This window comes from Vipera ursinii (genome assembly GCF_947247035.1).
Source record: "Vipera ursinii genome assembly, chromosome: W".
In the NCBI taxonomy this organism is placed as follows: domain Eukaryota; kingdom Metazoa; phylum Chordata; class Lepidosauria; order Squamata; family Viperidae; genus Vipera; species Vipera ursinii.
In genome coordinates, this window is record NC_139522.1 from 45,790,116 (window position 1) to 45,810,923 (window position 20,808).

At 40.6% G+C, this 20,808-nt stretch overlaps 1 protein-coding gene and 1 long non-coding RNA gene across 2 annotated transcripts; one reads left to right on the forward strand and one right to left on the reverse strand.

Moving 5' to 3' along the window:
* Positions 1 to 10,995: 10,995 nt before the first annotated feature.
* Positions 10,996 to 12,852, forward strand: LOC310648276 (homeobox protein Hox-A2-like; the record flags this gene model as incomplete). The annotated part of the gene is made up of 2 exons (XM_083376034.1): positions 10,996 to 11,416; positions 12,119 to 12,852. The coding sequence occupies exons 1-2, from the start codon at positions 11,041 to 11,043 to the stop codon at positions 12,850 to 12,852; spliced, it is 1,110 nt and encodes a 369-aa protein (XP_083232160.1). The 5' UTR covers positions 10,996 to 11,040.
* A 750-nt stretch (positions 12,853 to 13,602) lies between these two features.
* On the reverse strand, positions 13,603 to 17,459 carry LOC310648280. Its single transcript, XR_014494048.1, has 3 exons — positions 17,388 to 17,459; positions 16,490 to 16,657; positions 13,603 to 13,713 (listed from the first exon to the last, which is right to left on the reverse strand). It is a non-coding gene; the product is annotated as an uncharacterized lncRNA (long non-coding RNA).
* Positions 17,460 to 20,808: the final 3,349 nt, after the last annotated feature.

A 20,808-nucleotide genomic window follows, 5' to 3' on the forward strand; every position in this document is an offset into this window, starting at 1 on the left:
TTTTTTGTGGAGTTGTTTTTTTTGTTTGTTTTTTGATGTTTTTGTGTCTGTGTGCAGGACACATTGATGGAAGGTGATATCTGGGAGAATTTCCCTCCCTTAATCAGCACTAACCTGTGGATTTTATGCCTTACAACAGGCTCTGAGATTGTTAATAAAGGAAAAGGGGAACATATACACTGACTCCAAATAGGATTATGGAATCTTCAATACTTTTGGAGAAGAGAAATGTAGAGGACTGATTAATAGCTAAGGGAAACAGTTGGCTCATGCAAAAGTTGATAGAAGCTGTGGAAGCAGAAAAAACAGAAGTTAGGCCAGAGTGCCAGAAGGGCAGTGAATGAATGGAAAAGAGAAGGGAGAAACAGAAAAGTTGTTTTTAAGTTGGTTTGCACAAATTTGTGAATTGCATGCATTAAAATTGTTGGAAACAAGGGGATTGCCACTAACGGGGTCATCCTAAATGTGTGAATTGTATGCCTTAACACAAACCTTAGAATGCTGAAGGAACAAGAATGTACTATAGAAATATGGAAAGTAGAAGAAAGTGAGAGGTGGATGTTGCATGATGGGAGATGGAAGTTGAAAAGACAGAAAAAAAAATTAGCTAGAACACAGAAGCAAAAAAAAAGAGATAAATGCTGGTGATACTACACAATGAACACTCCTCATAGGATGTATAATAAATGAAAGACTGGTTTGCTTTATCAGAAACTTCTGAGATTTTTGCCATGAAGAATGTTAATTTCAAATTGTGTTTAAAAAGTGGAGATATCTGTATGATGTTTGTCATTCCATTCTTCGTTCACAAGTTCTCTCATTCCTATAATAGAAACTGTGAAGCAACTATTAAATCTTTGTTTTTGTTATATTTTAGTTAAACAAATCTGTGATAAATAGAAGTAAATAAAAAGCTTTAGGCCATTTCAATATAGGCCTCAATCGGAAAACTCTCTTTGTCCCTTTCAAATGATGTATGGGAGACTTTTGTTACTTTCAAGAATGTCAATGAGGAAGAGTAGAAAATTACTCAATATTTAATCTGGCGTAGGTTTTCTCTTTTATCTCAGTACAGGCCCAGGCTGCCCTACCACCTGTCTCTGGCCATTGTTGTTCCTGGACAGTGGGTTCAGGTGAAAAGAACTGTCACCTAGAAATACCAGTCCTGAGTGGTCTCAACCATGACAAGTCCTCCTGATTTAAGGAATCAAGGCGTGAGTCCATGGAAAGTACCATCATTCCCTCTCCAGTGACAAGCCCTGTGAACCGCCCTGAGTCCCTAGGGAGAAGGGCGGTATACAAATCAAATAAAACCTAAACCTAAACCTAAGCTCTGCAGCTGGACGGCCTGCAAATGAAATTTCAACCTGCTTCGCCTGTTGAACTGTTTCCATCCAAGTATGAGAAAAACCTCAATGGATTGGACTACCCTGAAAATTATGTTCCTGGAACCTGGACTGTGTATTGCAATATTTTTCTTCTGCTACTGTTGTTTCCCTTGTACCTTCTTTGGTAGAAGGAAGGACCATGGGCAAAAGGGAGTTGTGTTTATAACAAGGCTACGTATTCCACTTGCAAAGGGGCAACAGGGTCACTTGTTATGCTCCTGTAAATACAGTGCAGCTTTACCAATAACTTTAAATATGGACATATGGAGGAACATACAAACATTACCTTTTGGGGAAGAATAACACCAGACTTATGGAAAAGTGCCAGAAACTTTTTTTTTTGATGCATGTAAAGCTATTGACTGTAATCAAGCTAAATGGACTAAGTGTGGAGACAGGCGTACTCATTAAATGCCAAATATGTTTGCACATCCTACCCAACCTGGCATAATCAAAGGATTCCTGCAACCTGGTGTGCTTCAAGATAACCAGACCAATGGATTTTTCAGTATCATTTGAACTTGCTATCAATTGAACCAGATACAAATATGGGTTCAAGTTGATCTTCCTGAAGTGGAAACCACATTTGAGATTCCTTCAGTATCAAAGACATTTTTACTGATCTGGCCCAAACAATTGTTTCATTTTCAAATGTGAAGTTTGAGAGAACATCACTTCTTATTTTAATTTGACTTAAAAAGAAAAGGACTGTCCAACCAAATGGGTTCTCTATTTTGTCATTGTGGCCCTAAACTGTATTATTAGACCCCAGTCCGATATTACATATAAGGAATATGTCAAAGAAGTCACTGACAGAAATGTGAAAGCTTGTAATCATGTATATGTATCTTTGTTTATGTGCAAGCAACTTTGTAGGTTCTTTATATTGGGAAATTAGTTATATATAAAAGCAAATGTTTCATGCTTTAGGTACTGGTGATTGCTTATATGAAAAGAACATGACTTTAATAACAACAAAAGAGTGGGAAGAAAGAAACAATGTTAATAATGAAGGTAGGAAAACAAGGGTTGGGGAAAGAAGACTCAGAATATAACAACTTGCTTCCACAGGAATTCGAAGAAAAATTAGGGAATGATGAATTCCTAAAAGTATAAAAGAATAATTCAGGTAGAAGAGAAAAAGGGTGGAATTAAAGGAAAATAAATAAAGGTTATTCTTTTATAAATTGTATAAAATGTAACACCAATGAATTGTATAAAATGTAACACTAAGATGTGGGGCTATCTACAGTATTTCCTGCTTAGAGAATTCACACATGGTAATCAACAAAGTTCTTTTGAAATGTTAAAAAGGATACTCACCTCAAGAAGGTGAGTAAAACAAGATAGTGTAGCGAAGGATGTAAGGAAGTTGCTACAATAAGTCTTTTGGATGTAAAAGTTCAAAGAAGATCTTTTAGAAATGTAAATGACTTCAAAGACTAACTGAAGTTTCTTAGGGGGGCATGTATCGAGAAAAGAAAGTATAAATGCCTAGTTTGAAACTTGCTCAGGGCGCTCTTTGAACTCAATCCAACTTGGGAAGGGTCTAAGAGGCCGCGTTTGCAAACGCTTTCTTTCTTTCTTATTTTCTTTCTTATTTTCAATTTCTTTTCAATAAATCTTTGTTTTTGTTAACCAGACTTGTCTTTGTGTTGTGAGTATCAAAAATTGGGTTTTTAAATCTCACACTACTAACCCAAAAAACAACAGCACAGAAGACTCCAGATAATGACACAATAATTTCAAAACTGGAAATAACCTTCGAGGAAAACAAGAAGAAGAAACCTGAGAAAGAAAAAGACCAGATCAAATTGAAGACAACTATACCAGAACAAACATGGGGATCTGGGAGTTCAAGGTGACTTAATGATTATAAATGGGCCAGTCTTTTTAGAAAATTAGAAATTAGATGGTCTCCTTTAATCCACATAATATACACAAGAATGAAGAGAGACCTATCTGATGATTTAAAAGCATTGATATGCAAACCTGGCTGGCAAAAGAAGAAAGCTAGAATTAGGTTGAAAAACTGGGGGGCCCTGATTTATTAGAGAGGATCCTAAACTGTCAGTTAGTGGGCTAAAGGGAGATTTTGAAATAAAAGGAAATTTGAGTACTAGACTTAAAATAGTCAGAAAGTAGTAAAAAAGGGGGGGGGGATTAATTGGTTGAATATTGAAGGTCCAGATTAACAAGGGAAATTTAAATTAACTAAGAAAATAGGTTTGAATTATTATTTTTTATTTATTTTAAATTTATTGAATTTATTATTTAAAACATTGGACACGGTACAAACGGGCTGACATACCTTCTTGTCTACAATATTCATATATGTATATATACACATAAGATACACTTAAGATACATATCAGTTATATATAATACAATACTTAGAGCAATCAACCAATCTATAAATTCTAATAGAGACCATCCTTTTGTTCCCGCCAAAAATAAAACTTATTCCAAATTTTGTAGTAACCTGATTGATCTTTATTTTTAATTTCCAAAGTTAATTTATCCATTTCTGCACATTCCCAAATTTTCCTTATTACCTCGTTTTCTACTGGAATTTCACTCCTTTTCCAATTCTGGGCAAATGACATTCTTGCTGCTGTAATAATGTGAATCATCAGATACAACTCGTCTTTAGGGTATTTCTCTTTTGTTATGCCCAATAGGAAAAATTCTGGACTAAACTCAACTTCTTGTCTTAGTATTTCTTTTAGCCAGGTCCAAATCATTTGCCAAAATCTTTGTGACTTGCTACAGGACCACCACGTATGAAAATATGTACCTAATTCTTTGGAGCATTTCCAACATTTGGGAGATACTGTCTTATACATTTTGGCTAAACGTGCTGGGGGAAGATGCCATCGGTAGAACATTTTGAATAGGTTTTCTTTGTAAGATGAAGCCAGTGTTATTCTTTTATTTCTGTCCCAGAGCGTTTGCCATGTATCAAGGTCAATGCCATGACCCAAATTTTTAGCCCAAGTCAACATAGGGTCCTTCACTTGTTCCTCAAACAACTTATATCCCAGGAGCAAATTATATAATTTCTTTATCTGTTTATTATCTGGGCCCAATAGTATTTTATCCAAGGCCGTTTCCTGGGTGTTTATCCCCCATTCTTTTTTATCTTTCCCGAATCTTGATTGAATCTGTAAATAGGCCCACCAATCTAGTTTTATTCCTTGTAAATCTAATTCATTTCTAGACTTCAATTCCCCCTCATCATTTTGAATTATTGATTAGCCCAGTGTATATAGATGATGGATCTGAACTAATAAGATACTCTATTATTAAGGCGGTGATCTGTTAGGATGGGAAGTAGAAAATGTTTATGGAATAGAATAAGAACATATTTAAGTTTTAATAGGTGTATTTTAGATATTATAATTTTTATGAAATGAGATAAAGGAAATTTGGGTTACCTGAAAATTAAATACTATGGATATTAAAGGTTAAATTGGAATACTGTAACAAAAAATTAAAATTGGTAAAATTTTACGACAGGACATTGTCTATTAAGATCTATTAAGATATGTATAAGCAAAAAGAAAAAAATGTATTTATAAATGAGATACTGAAATTTTTACTGAATTTTGATATAATTAGAAATTTATTAGCATAAATATGAAATAGCAAATGTCAAGGGAAACTGAGAAGAAATATTTGATGGTGTAACCTGAGATACTTACTAATGCTTGCATTACTGACCTATTGTTTAACCCAATTACCACATTGCCTTCTAAAATGTTATTCTTAACCCTATAAAATCTAATAAAATCTTTTTTAAAAAAGAATCACAGGATGAAATACAAAAAGGATCAGAAGTGCAAAGGCATGATGATTTCTTCTGGAGGACAGTCCCGGAGCAGAAGTACTGTCCCTCCAGCTGCTGAAGGTTACCTGAATTCTATGCATTCCCTCATCAACAGTGTTCCATATGAGCCTCAGTCACCACCATCTTTCAACAAGACCCATCTGAATACCTACAGCATCCTTACAACATATCCAGCTCCTATCAGTAACTTCCCACCTCCTCAAAAGAGGTACACTGGAACTGCAGCAGTGGCACCTGAATATGACCATCATCCTCTTCAGGATAACAGTTATGGCAATTCACATATACAAGGAAACCCCATCTATGTTGGAGGCAATTATGTGGATACCATGGGGCATTCGGGACCATCTATTTTTGGTCTAACTCTGTAGTCATTCAGTTCTTTGATGGAGGGGAAAAATCAACTCTAAAATGTCCCCCCAAAAAACATACACAATTTTATTTGTTTCTAGATTTTGTTCTGATGTGTTTTTCTTTTAGTGAAGTGCGTTTTCCAGTTTATGAGGACCTAGCAATATTTGTTGCTTTAATTGCTCCAATAGTGGATATTTATTTCCTTGAACTCTTGCCTTGTGATCTTTCTTCGAGAGTATACACAGGCTTAAATGTCCACACTTTTATCAAAACAGGGTATTATGAACAAATATTCTACAGGAAGTTCTTAAATGTGATTTTTTTCGTACAGAATCAGTCCCACCTGGGAAACATTTTTTATTTTAACTGCACTTCTTTTAGATAATAAGAAAGGTGCTTAAACAGGGGCTCCCTGAACAAAATGTTTATTAATATGTGTAAATCTTTAACTTGTGTATGCTGTTGAACTTTCAGATTTATATTTTTTGCAAACTTTGAATGATCTAAATGTTTATTTATTCCCATCTGTTCATATTTATAAAGATATAAAAATAAACTTCTGTACCTTGAGTATTCAGAAGATCTTGACCTGGCTATATGTTCAATGGCATACAAAGAGAATATCATTTGAAAAAGGAACCAGAATTTTTATTTTAAAAAAAAGAAAAGAAAAAAGCAATAAAATCTGCAAAACAACCGTCAGGGTAGGAAAGGAAATTGATGTCTGTAGACTAATATAAGTAGAAAACCGGTAAACCCGAGTTTGACAACAAAGAATCAGATTTGTTTTGAAAATGATACATTCCTTGCTGCTCTCATTCTTAAAAATAAATAAAAAATTTATTCTGAATAATAGAGATTTCAGATAAGATCATTTGATTGCTATCCCCCACCCCCAAATAAAAAAGGAGCAAGAAAGAGAACTTGGGGAACAGTTGACCTCTTGAGTTTTAAATACACAAATTCCCGGTAGCCAACCTTTTTAATCCCCCCCCCCCTCTTCCTTCTGACTAGACTTTTATAGCTGCGAAAACTTAAGTAACTTTTTCCAGAAGCGCGATCGTCTGTTGCCTTAAAACCTAACAAAGCCTCTTCAAGCATCTTCAAGGCTAGTCGAACAAGCGTTCCTGTCGCTCGGATTTGATTCTAGACGCAGACAGATTCTGTGAATATTTTCCTGAGTCAGCGCTTTCCTAGCGACCTCCCCAAAGAAAAGTCTCACACGAAGGGCGCTAAACTGCTCCAAGCTGGAAAAGATCCCGGTTTGTGACTGTGGCCGATTGTTGGCATCTCTCTCTGCAGATGTTTTTTGTCCTATGTCGTCTCGGTTTCTTGGCTTCGCTACGGCTGTTCTCCTCTGCAGAGTGGTGGACTCGGGTCTAAGACAGGCGAACTGGTTGAGAAACAAAGGCTGTTTCTGGAGGAGCCTCTTCCTCGAACGAAGCTCAGGTGCTGTAACTTTTCTCTGGAGACCGTAGGCTGCCCGGCTGCAGGCTGTTCTCTTCTGTTGGAAGCTGTTTCTTAGGAAGCCCACAGTTCCTTCTCGCCTCTGCGCGAGGGGAGCCCTTTGAAACGATCGGAGGCTTTCTACCCCCACACTTTCCCCCTGGGAACAAAATGGACAGTCGAGAAACTGATGGGCAAGTTGTGTTGTTTTTCTAGAGACGAAATTGAGTAAGAGTCCGCCGACTTAAAACGAGCACATGGGCTCATATTTGCGCGGATTCAAAGCACATTCGTTTACAGGCAGATACAATTTATCATCCCAGTAATGAAGAAACGGATTAAGCAACAATAAATCGGTTCGCGAGTCGACCTGGGCAGCTATGAAAAAGCTGTTCCTTACAGTCTCCCCCACGAACTAAACTGCTTCTCCTCTCTGGCTATGGCAATTGTGGAATTGATATTCCGCACATCTTGTTATCTAATTTCCTTTCACATCCCAGTATTTCCCACTCTTTCTAGATCAGAGACAGAAGGGGAAATAGGAAAAAAAAAATCTATATAATATACGCGTATGTATATAACCACTCACCCACGCATAAACACAGGCGTACACACATTTTCTAAAAAAGTGTTTGATGCAGCCCTACAAGATAATTTCTGTCCCTCAAATACATCTGTGCTAACAAACATGGCGAATCCATAGACTGAACCCTCCCCTTTTATTTCCAGAGAAAACATGTAATTTAAAGACATGGGGTTTGTCCTCTGTCTCGAATTTGCGAAGACCTCAGTATGTACATGCAAATCTGCCTTAATATGGATAAGATAGGGTATGCCACTTTATGATGTAGCTAGTCTGTTTAATCTCAATAAATTTGCCATCATATTGGTTTCCCTTTCTAAAATATTATCAATCCTCTTCATTTTTTCACCCAAGAATCTCTCTGGTCTTTTTCTTCTCAACATACCTTTCCTCCCCTACATATCTGAAAAGCTTCCAGTGGCCAGTGCATTCTAATTTTGCATTCCATACTTACAGCATTTTATCTTCCCTTAACCATTTCCCACTTACAGCTTTGACTCCAGACTGAACAGGAATCACTACATCTATTGAAAAAAACTATTTAAAAGAGAGTTATGAGACAGAGGAATCGGTTTGAAGCTCCAGAATGTAGCTTTTAGAAAAATATATAGAAAAGGGATTTTGAGTGTTATTTTTCTCTTCAAATTTAATCAAAGAAAGAATGCATTATATGAAATTAAGGCATTCAAGGAGTGACAGAAAGAGAAAAAGAGAGTAACCCCTGGTTGGAACTAGGACAGAAAAAACGACCCTTAAGAAGGTATATAAGAGAAAGGAAGTAGGTTTTTTTTTTCCTTTTCCTATCTGATTTCAAAGGCATTTATCCCTTCCCTTCATGCTGCATATATTTTATCTACATGCCTTCTTACAGAAAATGTGTGTTCTGATAGAAAACACAGAAATAAGGAAGGAAAAATGCTACTTTAAAAAAACAACTAAGGAGAAAAGCTCTTTGTTCCAGGTGGTTTTTCTATTAGGTTGCCCACCAAAAAAACAAAAAAACCCACAATTCTTCCCACACAAAAAATAAAAAAAACCCTTCCCAAATCCTTCCCACACCAATTTAAAACTCACAAAGCCTCAGTAAACCAAATGACCCAGCCACCTCCCTTGCTCGCCTTACCTCCTTGTGGGGTTCTTTTACATGTAACATACAGAAGCATGCACACACACCAGCAACACTTTTCCTGTTATCAATATTTATAAATAAGAAATGAAATAAAATCCTTAGGCCTGTAGCTGTCTCTGAGGCAAGTTAAAGAGCTGAAATTTCTATCCTTCATTGAGGGGGTGGGGTAAGGTGGGATCCATTTGGCAAAATAAGCAGCAGCATCCCTTTTGCTTATTTACTGGAGTTTCTCTCCCCCCCCCCCCAACCTTTCTTTTTTTCTCTGCCACATTTCACCTCGGAAAGAGCAAGAAGCTCGGCATGTGTTCTTAAGGGCCAGAAGCTGTCAGAGCATTTTGGCAGACAAGATTGATAGCGCCTACACTTCAGCAGAGCTTTGTTTGAAGTAAAGCAAGAAAATTAAATCACACACCCCACCCCCAACAACATGTATATTTCTAAGGCTCCCTGTTTCCCCCCTCTTCTTAAATAACAATTTCCAATTTGAATTTTGTTAAGATTATTACAATATCCCACCCCTCCCCAGCTCTCCTTCCATAGTGTGGGGATTGATTCGCTCAAAACGAGAAGGACCCGTTGTTCCTTTTTGTTTTGCTCAGATGTGCTTCATGAGAAGATGGAGCAACCAGTTTATCATTTGAACAGCTTGTGAACAATTTCCAGGATTAACTCAGAATCTCAGAAGTACTCAAAGTAGCATGGAATATATTTGGGTGTCCTTGAAATATATAGGAATGCCTCACAACATTTTCTTCCCTTCTCTTCCCTTCCTACATAGTACCTTTGCTTTGGAAGAAAGGAAATACCATTTTCTTCCCCTTTTTACTGAATCCTCCTGTCCCTTCCATTGTTCTCCCCACTCCTTTTGTTTTCCGTTTTACCTTGAGGCGATTGAAGAACTGTTCTGTCCAAACCTGCAACATTGTTGAATGAGCAAATTGAAAGAAAAGCAAACCAAAAGATGGCGTCTTCAAACAATCTTATTTTGTCAGGCGATCAGTTTTACTGTCTTTCCAGCTCTTTGGTTGGTTTACATGGTTAATAATTTTTAAAACTCTGATATTGAATTTTGACACATTTCCTTGGCATCAAGACTCACCTATTTTTGTTGAAGTTAAGGGGGAAAACCAATGAGACAGTGTGGTTTATGTTAATATTCTGGATTGTTCTTGTGATCCACCACTTTTTATTTGTGAAACCTATGTCTACGGTTTGAGTGTCTTTTGGATATACAACTGATTTTACCATCTACTTCTGTCCAGCCAACTCAAGACACATCCTTGACCTCACTGGTCTGACTTCTGTCCATGGAAGCGAAGCTCCTGGATAAATTCCTTCCACACAATGTATATATGCCAAGATCGGCTGCCAATTGTTCTCTGTACTGTACAGTTCAGAAAAGTGGACCACCATCCCGTAGGAGAAATGCCGAAAGCTGCCAGGTCTTGAGGTGGAGGTGGGAACTCGCACCTCGTTTTGGTGCTCGTTTTAATTTTAGGAAGTAATTATTTCTTTCTGTAGGATTGGTTGTGGGCCAAGTGCAACTTTCTGATGCGGTTGAGACGCCGAGCCGGCAATGTCAAAACTTTGAAGATTAGTGGATTACTTTGTTAATGACTCAAGGGCTCAGATTGGAGGTGCTTAAATGATTTGTGAGGTGCGAAGCGCTTGCCTGACAGTGCCAAACAATAAAATGGGAGGGGGACAAGCGGGGCAGAAGCCCTACAGGGCGAACAGAGCCGCGGCGGCTGCAGGAGTAGCAGCGGCGGTAGGAATAAACGACCAAGCGGCGACAGCAAGAGACGCAGAAACACACAAGCAGTCACTCACCTCAGATAACATTTCAGATTAGGAGGCAAAAGGAGCGGGCGAGCAGCAAAGATAAAGCCTCCTCCTTAAAAAAAAGTATAAATAATACCTCTTTGGCCCCAATGAGGCTTTCTTTCTCGACTTTTTTGGATCAATCAGACAGTGGCTTCTTTTGATTAAAGCCCAAATTGTCATTGGGCAGAGGCAATCATGTGACAGCCAATTCGGTCCAATTTCAACCTTGTCCCCATGAATTCAATGGTTTAATAGTAGCACGGTCCCCATACGGCTGCAATCAGTGAATTAGAAAAAAAATCCCACGAGCGATCTTCTATATATTTTTTATCCTTTCTTTCTGTCTCACCCCCTCTCTCTGTCTCTCACGGTCCCCGCCCTTCCCCTTCCTGGGCCTTGCTCCCCCCTCTCCCAAGCGCTAAATAAGAGGGAACTTTTTCTCCAAGGGGGCTGCGATTTGAAGGCCATGAATTTCGAAACTGAGCGAGAGATTGGCTTTATCAATAGTCAGCCATCGCTCGCTGAGTGCCTGACATCTTTCCCCCCTGTCGCTGATACATTTCAAAGTTCATCAATCAAGAATTCGACGCTTTCATACTCGACACTGATTCCTCCTCCTCCTCCTCCTCCTTTTGAGCAGACCATCCCCAGCCTGAAACCGGGTAGCCACTCTCGCCACAGCAGCGGCAGCCGTCCCAAGCACAGCCCCAAAGGCAACAGCGGCAGCCCAGTGCCAGCCGGCACCCTCCAGCCTCCGGAGTACCCCTGGATGAAAGAGAAAAAGGCGTCCAAGCCGCATGCCTCGGCCTCCGTCCCTGGACCAGCTTGCCTGAGCCACAAAGGTCAGTTGAAAGACTTTGCTGCACCATTCCGCTTCCCAAGGCTTCCCCCCCCCCCCGATTTGTTTGTTCTCCCCCACCCTCCCCACTGCCTTCGCCTCCCTGTTGGAGCATTGGCTTCCTAACTCAGGCACTGAACCCTGAGGAAGGAAGCTGGTGGTGGGATCCACAGGCAAAAGCATCAGACACCAACCCTCCTTTGCCCCCACCCCAAGCAAAGTTTCTTCCCCCCTAACTTGTTTAGGGTGTGATGATTTATTTCAGTTGGACGTGGCCCCCTCTTGTCTCGCTGTCCTAGAGTTGGGGTCCTTTACAGTAATGAAGAGTGATAGATTACGCTTTGCTCAGCTAAGCAGCTGATGCATTAATTATAATTTGTGGTATGACTAATAAAGTTTGATCGGCTAGGGGAAGGTTTGGAAGATGGAGACAAGCAGTTCCTCGAGCTGAGGGAAAACTGGGCCTTGGAGAGCGGGCGTGGAAGGGGGCAACACAATGGCTTTGCTGAATTCGAGTGGCGGCCATTTTGTTGTAGTTGGGGTGTTTTTATGCCTCGGAGAGGAGAGCGAATGGCAGAGATTTCCCACAACCAGTACCACTCTGTTCTCAACAGGGTCGTGTGTCCTGAAAAGGTTCAACTAGGGGCAATATTTCCACCCGTTCCATGGCATGCGTCTCTTCTAACTGTGGTTGTTCGTCCAACAGAATCTCTGGAGATCTCCGAAAATGCTAATGGAAGCTCCAGGAGACTAAGGACTGCTTATACCAACACGCAGCTTTTGGAGCTGGAGAAGGAATTTCATTTCAACAAGTATTTGTGTAGACCAAGGAGGGTGGAGATCGCCGCTCTCCTAGATCTGACAGAGAGGCAAATCAAAGTCTGGTTTCAGAACAGGCGGATGAAGCACAAGAGGCAGACCCAGAGCAAGGAAAATCAGAATAGCGAAGGGAAATGCAAAGGTTTAGGGGACCCCGAGAAAGCCAAAGAGGAGAAATCTCTTTTTGAGCAAGCCCTCAACGATGTCTCAGGGGCTCTTTTGGACAGGGAAAGGCACCCTTTTCAACAGAATACCCTGGATCAGCCACAGGCTCCTCCAAGCCTCCACAATGGAGACTCCCAAACTTTTCCAGTTTTGACTTTAACCAGCAATGAGAAAAATCTCAAACATTTTCAGCACCAGTCACCCACTGTTCCCATTTGTCCCTCAATAATGGGCCAGAACTGTGCAGCTGCCCTGAACAATGGCAGTCCGGAGGCTCTGGAAGCCTCTTCTTTGCAGGACTTCAGCGTTTTCTCCGCAGATTCCTGCCTACAGCTTTCTGACGTCTCCTCCAGTTTGCCACCATCCCTCAGCAGTCCTGTAGATATTTCAACTGACAACTTAGACTTTTTTACAGATACACTCACCACAATTGACTTGCAGCACCTGAATTATTGAGAAACCACAGACCTTTATGTGCTAAGGGTTATACCTTCTTTTTTCTCTCTCTCATTTTTTATTTTCCCCTCCACCTTTGTTTGATGTTTTCCCTTTCTCAGCATTTTTGGTTGTCCCATCTGATGTGTTGAAGAACTACTTTGCATTGGAGAACTAAGTTATGTTCAGTTATCCATATTTTAGGTCCTTCTATGAAAGCAACATATATGGCCTGTAAGAAAGTGATCATATCGAATTTGTATCTTCACTTTATTTTTGTATTACATTTGGATGCATTGTCATAAGTATTTTTTGGGTAGAATAAATTGTTTACTACAAGCACCTTTTTATCTTTCTCTTCATGACTAGCACAAGGAGTTACCCCTTTCCCTCTTTTGGTCTGAAACCATGCCAAACAATTTGGTCACAAACCTCTGTCCTTTTTCCTGAGAAAGACATTTATTGGAAGAAGCTACTGAAATTATTTACCTTCATTTTCTCCCCATCCCCCAAAATGCAGTGTTACAATCCTTCCCAACAACTTAGAAAATCTTTGCTGCTTATTAAAAACAAACTTTTCCCTACTTAATACTTATCACATATTAGAATTAAAAATATGGAAACACTGCTTTGGTGCTATTAAAATATTGTGAGTTTGTCTCACACATATGTATATATGAAAGAACATTTTGCAAAAGGAAAAAGCAAGTGCTCCTTAGTGGGATGCTGCATTTATGCAAACAGATCAAAATGTATATTTATGTAGTAGTCACTGTTTATTTTTGCGAACCATATCTTGGAAGGAAATGTTGGTGCAGGGAACCAACAAAGATACATTTCTGATGGTTTTCCCAATAGTCCAAAGGTCCCAAGAAAAGAAGTCTAAAAGAGAGGAAATCAAACAAGCTATTTGGTAAAAGCTAGTTATTAATTGTGCAAGTCATAAAAATTATAGGTTAAAAATTAGGCTTAAAGAACAAAAGCTCATGCCGAAGATGGAGAAACAGGCATTCTCACCAAAGCTCATTCTGAACTATGTTAACAAGTGTACATTTCAGAAAACATTTTAGCCATCCCACCAAAACACACAAAAAATGAGGCCCATCTAAAAGTGCTGTTAATTGAAGGTGGTGTGTGTGTGTGTCTTTGTCCCCTAGCCCAAGTTAAAGGTTGGTATGTGTTCTTTTGTCCTACAAACTAGCAGCCTGTGATAGTTGTGGTTTGCTTTCTGGGTGTGTATGTACCAATATCTCTCTCCCTTTCTCTTTGTAAGAATTTACAGAGGGAAAGAAAATGCTTCAGGCTTTACAGGCACGCATTTGCTAGTCCTTCTGCTCCTGGTGTATTTATTTTGGTGATAGATTGCTTCCCTGTTTTGCAACCCACCTAAGTGGGGTGGGGTAGAATGTGTGGGTAACAGCTGGAAGGGCTGGGTGCAATTCTTCATAAACTCATAAATCAAATGCTGTCAACGAGAATGTCATCAAAGAGATCAATTGCAGGAACACATGCACAAATAAAAATCCTTTTATGTATTTCCTGGGGTAGGGGATCCCCATCTAAAACCATTACGCATGGAGGTGGCTAGTCATAATTCGTTTTTGTTGGTGTAAGGAAGAAGGGTAATTTTTATTTTCAAAGGCGACTAGCAATGACCATGTTCTTGTAGCAGGGAACATGAAATCTGTGTACACCTATGTTCTTTTAAGCTGACTGCTGGTAACACTGACACTGCTGACACTGACTGCTAACTTCACTAATCTGGTTATTAGCTATATTATCCACTGAATGTGCTTCCAAATTGTGGTTATTAAGCTATTGCAAATAATGAAAAGGGAAGGCCTAGCTTGCAATTTGCAATCTGTGCTTGGTATACACCCTGCACCAGGTGATTTTTTTTTACAAATTTTTAATTTTATTTCCAAAGTTAAGAAAAGAAAAAAAGAGAAACAACCACCAGACACTAATAATAAAAATAACCATGTGTACAAAAAGAAATATATGTATATATATATATATAGTCGTCAAAAGTGATATTTTCTTTATTCTTCTGTTCCTTAATGAAAGTGACCTGAGGACCTGAGCATAGACAACAAACTTTCAATAAAAGGGGAGGGTTTTTTAATTGGGTGGTAACTGCACACCAGAAATTAGCTGTCTACAAAAATGTCAGAGACCTTCTTCTAAAAAAAAAATAACTGTCTTTATATGACTCATAGCCAGATATCAGTGCAGGCTTACATTTTGATCAACGTCTTCTGGGTCCTAACTTTCATTCTTATCAAAATGGGGACTTTAAGTTAGAAGAGCTAACCTAGAGATATAGCTTTTTAGGAAAGAAAATGGCAATCTAATTAGATAAAGACTACAATGGTATCTGGCAGTGTGAGTGAAGTAATAATTATTTAGAATTTGTGAATCCGATAATGCTAATGTCAAGCTCTGGAAATCAGGAGTCCAGGCAGTTCAAAAGAATATAGGTTTATTGTACAAGAGTCTGAACTAAGGGTCAAAGCAAATTGGCAGTAGATAAGTCAACAGAATTCAAGGTGGGCTGGACTTAGATCTCTTGTAGGCACAAGGGACTAGAGACTGATGGTGGTTTGACAGACGCCTCCCTCGTGCTCAGCCTGGTCATCTCCTACAGCTAACTTGCTAATAAATGTGAGTTAATTCTAACTTCTTGATAAGAATACCAGAAGTTAGAAAACAGGCACAGACAAGCGTTGATGCTTTCTGCCTCTTTGAAGCAAAACTTCTCAGGCTTTTTCCATGTTTGTTTTGTTTTACCCCTGGTGACACTTAAATTTCTCCCTTTCTGTGAATATTCTCTGTGAAAACTTCTGTCTTTAAAAAAAGTCCCTTCAAAGCACTTAGTAAACAATTGATCCTTCGGCCCAGTTCTAAACTCAGTGAAAAACGGTGTCTTTAATGACACCTTTCCAAGAAGGAACTTGTGTGGGTGGATGGGAAACAGAAGGCAGAGAGAGGGCCCTCACTGAGCGCGGACCTTTTGTGTTCCACAGCGAAAGATGTACAGTAGATTAGAAAGAATGACCCCCGAACCGTTGTCGCCCCGCAGTCCTTTTCCTCACTCTCCTGCCTTTTAATCGCGAGGCGGTATTTCAGAGAACATTCTGCTGTCTGGTGTTTTCAAACCGGGTGTGTATCCTATAAGGAGGGGAAAGGAGAAGGAAGAGGCAGGCAGGGGAGCGAGGAGGCCGAGTATTTGCACAGGCGCTCTGCCTCTTCAGTCGCTGAGCTGTGGAGAATGGAAGACCGCTGCCAATAGCAACCTTTGTAAGCGCTTCCTTTACTCACCAAACGGTGTCAACCACCAGTAGAAGCCCCTCTGCGTCAGCCCAGAGCCTTGACTTCAACCGAGTCGCCTCCCTCCCAGTCACCGCCCTTCCGCGTCCCCGGCGGCAACAATTATTTCCATGCAAATAGCCGTGGGAGGTTGGACTAAGGACTTAACTCTTGCCGGTTTGCCCCAGGCTCGGGCTGTCCCGAGCTGGGGGGGGAGGGACCCCAGCTGACCCCTTGCCCGGATGATCGCTTTCTTCCTGCAAACCAGTCGGGCCTTTTAGGCTTTTCTAGCCCGGAAGACGGTGCCGGAGAAGCTGCGGCCGATCTGATGGCGAGCGCTTTTGCCTACCTGCAGAGCCAGTTTCTGGGTCCTTCAATCCACGCTGGAGTAGCCTGCTCCGGCGACTGCTCGGTGCCTTCTGTTGCCACTGCTGTTGTTCCCGCGGCGGCTGCTCAAGGTTGAGCGCTTGGGCGCACACTGGCTCGCCGACTCAGATCTCCAAACCCAACACGCTGGCTGAGAAGAGAGGAGGAGGAGGGAGGCAGGCAGGCAGGTTGGCTGCGACGGTGTCTGCGCGTCACCACTCCGCCCACCCAGAAAGCTTGACTTCCCCTTCTTTGGAGGCGTCTCTACCCGCCCAGACTTTCCACTGGATGAAAGTGAAGAGAAACCCTCCTAAAACAGGTTATCCTAAAGTGTACCATCATGTTAAATGCTCAGTTTTAAAGGCATGTGCTCTCCACTGGCTGTGAATCAACCTCGTTTGTCTGACTTATCTAAGTTGGTCTTGTCAGGTAAGGTTGGCAGGGTGATATCCAGAAGCCAAGCATGTTGCAGTTAAAGGTAAAGGTTCAGGTTCCCCCGCACATGCGTGCTAGTCGTTTCCGACTCTAGGGGCCAGTGCTCATCTCCGTTTCAAAGCCGAAGAGCCAGCGCTTGTCTGAGGACGTCTCCGTGGTCATGTGGCCGGCATGACTAGACGCCAAAGGCGCACGGAACGCTGTTACCTTCCCAACAAGTGCCTGTGAATTTTGTCTTGAAGCCCTGTTTCAATAAATGTCACCTATCAATCAAGGCCTTGAATCCATGCTTAATGCAGCAGGCTGTGATTGTGTTACTTGTCCCTGTTGTTGCCTTTTTCAGGGAAAGCTGGTTATGTGGGCCAGCCCAACACAGTTCCTACCAACTTCACCACCAAGCAGTTGATGGAGTTGGAGAAAGAATTCCACTTCAATAAATATCTTACCAGAGCTTGCAGGGTAGACATTGAGGCCTCTGTGCAACTCAGTGAAACCCAGTTCAAGATGTGGTTCAAGAACTGCAGGAGGAAACAAAAGAAGAGGGAGAAAGAAGGCTTGCTGCCCATCTCTCAGGCCACACCAACAGAAAATGAAGATAGAGGACTTCAAAAAGTCCAGCTCATCCTCGTGTATCCCCTCTCCCAGTTCTTCTACTTCAGACACACTATCTCTTAGCCCATTTTTTTATTTTTTTCCAACTCTCCCCCATACATATCAACAAATATACTGTAATATTTTATCAAGTATTAACATACATTCTTTTTACATTCTTATCTATCAGATACTCTTAATAACATAAATACATACACATAAATTTTGGTGTTGCTCATCCATTTCCCCTTTTACTGTAACCACACTCCTCTTCCCTCTTCTCTACCTTCTTTCTCCCTTTCTTCTCTTTCTTCCCTACTTCCCTCTTCTTCCTCTCCTATTTCCTTCACCACTCCCCTCCCATTTCTCCCCACTTCTCCTCCTCTTCTCCTCCAACCTTCCTACTTCCTTCCCCCCCTCCTCTACTCTTTTCCCTCTCTCCTCTCCTTTCTTCCTTCTCGTTCCTCTTCAGATACAATTCAGGGGTAATGTCTGGGTAACTCCTCTCCCTAGATTTTCAATATCTATATTAGGTATAATAACATTAATTTTCTATTATGTTAATACTTTTATAAATCTGACCTTCTCGGTATATACTTCTATAAATATTTATACTAGTTCCGGTTATCCAATACTGAGACACTCTATCTCAAATTAAGCTCCACAGGTGCTACTCATTCTTCACTCCCTGCCCCCCATGCACACCCCTAGAGTAGTTGATGGTGTCCCAAGCCTACTTTTCTAAAGACTGAAGTGGGATCCCACACCCCACCCCTTTCTCAAAAAGTTGGGTTCCAGATTGATTGTTTTCTGACTGCCAGTCTTCACATAACTGACACCTCATACTGAAACCTGCTGGAAGCAAATCTCACTGGTTTTCCTGGGACCTTCTTCCAAATTGATGGGCATAATTCAGGACTACTGAGTTACCCAGGGGAGGGAGAAATAATAGAGAGAGACTTCGTGGCATAAACCAGATTGATATCCTTGAGATTTAGCTAAAGTTATTTTTGGTTGGATTAGGAACCAATGGTTCAGGATCACAGTCCTATTAACAGACTGAAAATGTCCTTAATTCAACACCAGGCATTTTTCTCAGTGTTAAGTACAATGATTTATTTATGAGTTTCCCTTCTCTACAGTAAACTCTTTGTGGGAATAGTCAAAAAGCGATTATCATAATGATAAAGTTGATAGACCAGAATCAAGTTGCCAAAGAACATTTCTGTAGGCTTTCCTCCATGGCAGAGATGAAGAGGTTCACAGTTCCAAAAAGAGGTGCACTATTGAAATCATTTACATGACTTCTAAAAAGTTGAGGCTTTAATTTGACTGCGTATGAGTTGCTGGTTGTAAATATTTTGTCCAAGAGATTTGTCTTTTACAGATTTTCTAGAAATGTTTAGATTATGAATTTGAAACAGGGTAGCTACATTCTCAAAACTTAATTCAATTTTATAGCGAAAAGTGAAGTTGGCATGATCAAAGATGTGTTCAACTCAGATACCTCAAAAAATATCATAGACTGGTATTCTTCCTTCAAATGAGTTAGATAAGAACCTTGAAAGGGCACTAGATTTTTTAAAAAGAAACATTGCTTATTAAGGTCTGCCCACCCCCACCATTTCCTTTCCCGAAATCTCTGGGTTGAGCCTGCTCCCAATTTCTCATTTATCCTTCCTTAGATTTCTCAGCTTAACTTCTGAATGTGGTAATTGGCCCAAACAAATGTATATTTCCTGTGATTTATGTATGGAACTTTGCATGGTGTACAAAGTTTTGGTGTAAGTTAAAACTGAGTTTTATCAGCTGTATTTTGTGATCAAGTGCTTCTGATATTTTCTGTACAATCATTCAAGTTTCTGAGATTCTGTTGGGGAAAAAAGAGGATGGAATTCAAAGCAGGATTTTATGGGTCCTAGAAATCTCTGTAATAAATGTACTCATATAGCAGTCTCTTATTTGCTTTGGTTCTTTATTCGAAAAGGAAGCCTGTGGCTGAGGTTAAGATTCCCAAACTCTCTAGTTCAACTATCAGTAGTCCTTGTTTTCTCTCCCACAATTGGTGCAAGCCAAATTATTACAACCTTTAGCTTCAAGGTCTCCAAGATTAAACCCAAGAAGATCAGCTGGAGACCCTAGAGAGAACTTGCTGATTTACTAGGAAAAAGAAGGGCAATGAACCAAAACCCAGCTCTTTTGGAAATACTGTGGTGGGAGCTTCCTGGGTCAAGTACTAATCCTTTCGCCCCAAACTGCATATTGACTTCTGTGTAAATGAAGTCCTCATTAAAAGCTGAAGTTGTCTTCAGGTGGTCTTGCCTTGCATCCCAAGCCCTCAGTGAAGAGGATGCAGTGGCTCATGCGGTTAGGACCTTGATTCAGAACACCAATGAGAAGTTGACAGCTCCAAACCTGAGAGTGCAAGCTGTGTGATGGAATGAGCTCCCCTCTTGGGCAAATCACTAACTAATCCTTTCAACCTGGAAGGTGCCTCCAACAGGAATGTAGTACGGGTAGTCCTTGACTTAACAACAGAAATTTTGGGCTCAGTTGTGGTTGTGAGACATTTGTTAAGTGAGTTTTGCCCCATTTTTATGACCTTTCCTGCCTCAGTTGTTAAGTGAATCACTGCAGTTGATAAGTTAGTAACCCTGTTAATTGAATCTGGATTCCCCAGTGCAAAGGTCGGAAGTGTGAAAAATGGTCGCAAGTGATAAGATTTTCCAGGCACAAACTTTGGAAGGTGAACTGGGAGCAGGAGAGAATCAGCAGGGTGAAGATTTCCTTTTCCTGGAGTGCCACCCCAGGGGGTCCTGTAACCCCGACCAAATTTCCCGCAATTTGAAAAACTGATTTGGGGGTGTGGGAATGGAAGATCTCAGTTACTTGCTGAAAAACCCTGGCAAAAGCACACATTTTATTAAAAACCAGTAGAGTAAATTCACTCAATCGACTGCCTTCTCTCATTGCGATTCCTGCAGTATCACTAGTAGTGTAAATATGTCATCGTCATGGGAAAGAACGTAAAACATTGTTTTCATCTCGCAGCTTCCGGTTTCGGTTTGAAAAGTGTTGTTACTGTTTTGATTTCCATTTTAAAAAACACTGTCCTCTGCAGCTTCTTAAAAGGCTTTTAGGAGTCCTGTCCCAGCCATAAAACAGGCGAGGTTGGAAGCGCGAAGATTCTGGGGGAGCGCGCCTGTCAACGTCTTTCTTCCTCCTACATCAGTGTAGGTAAGCCTTGACCTGCAGTCGCTCGGCCCTACTGCCAGG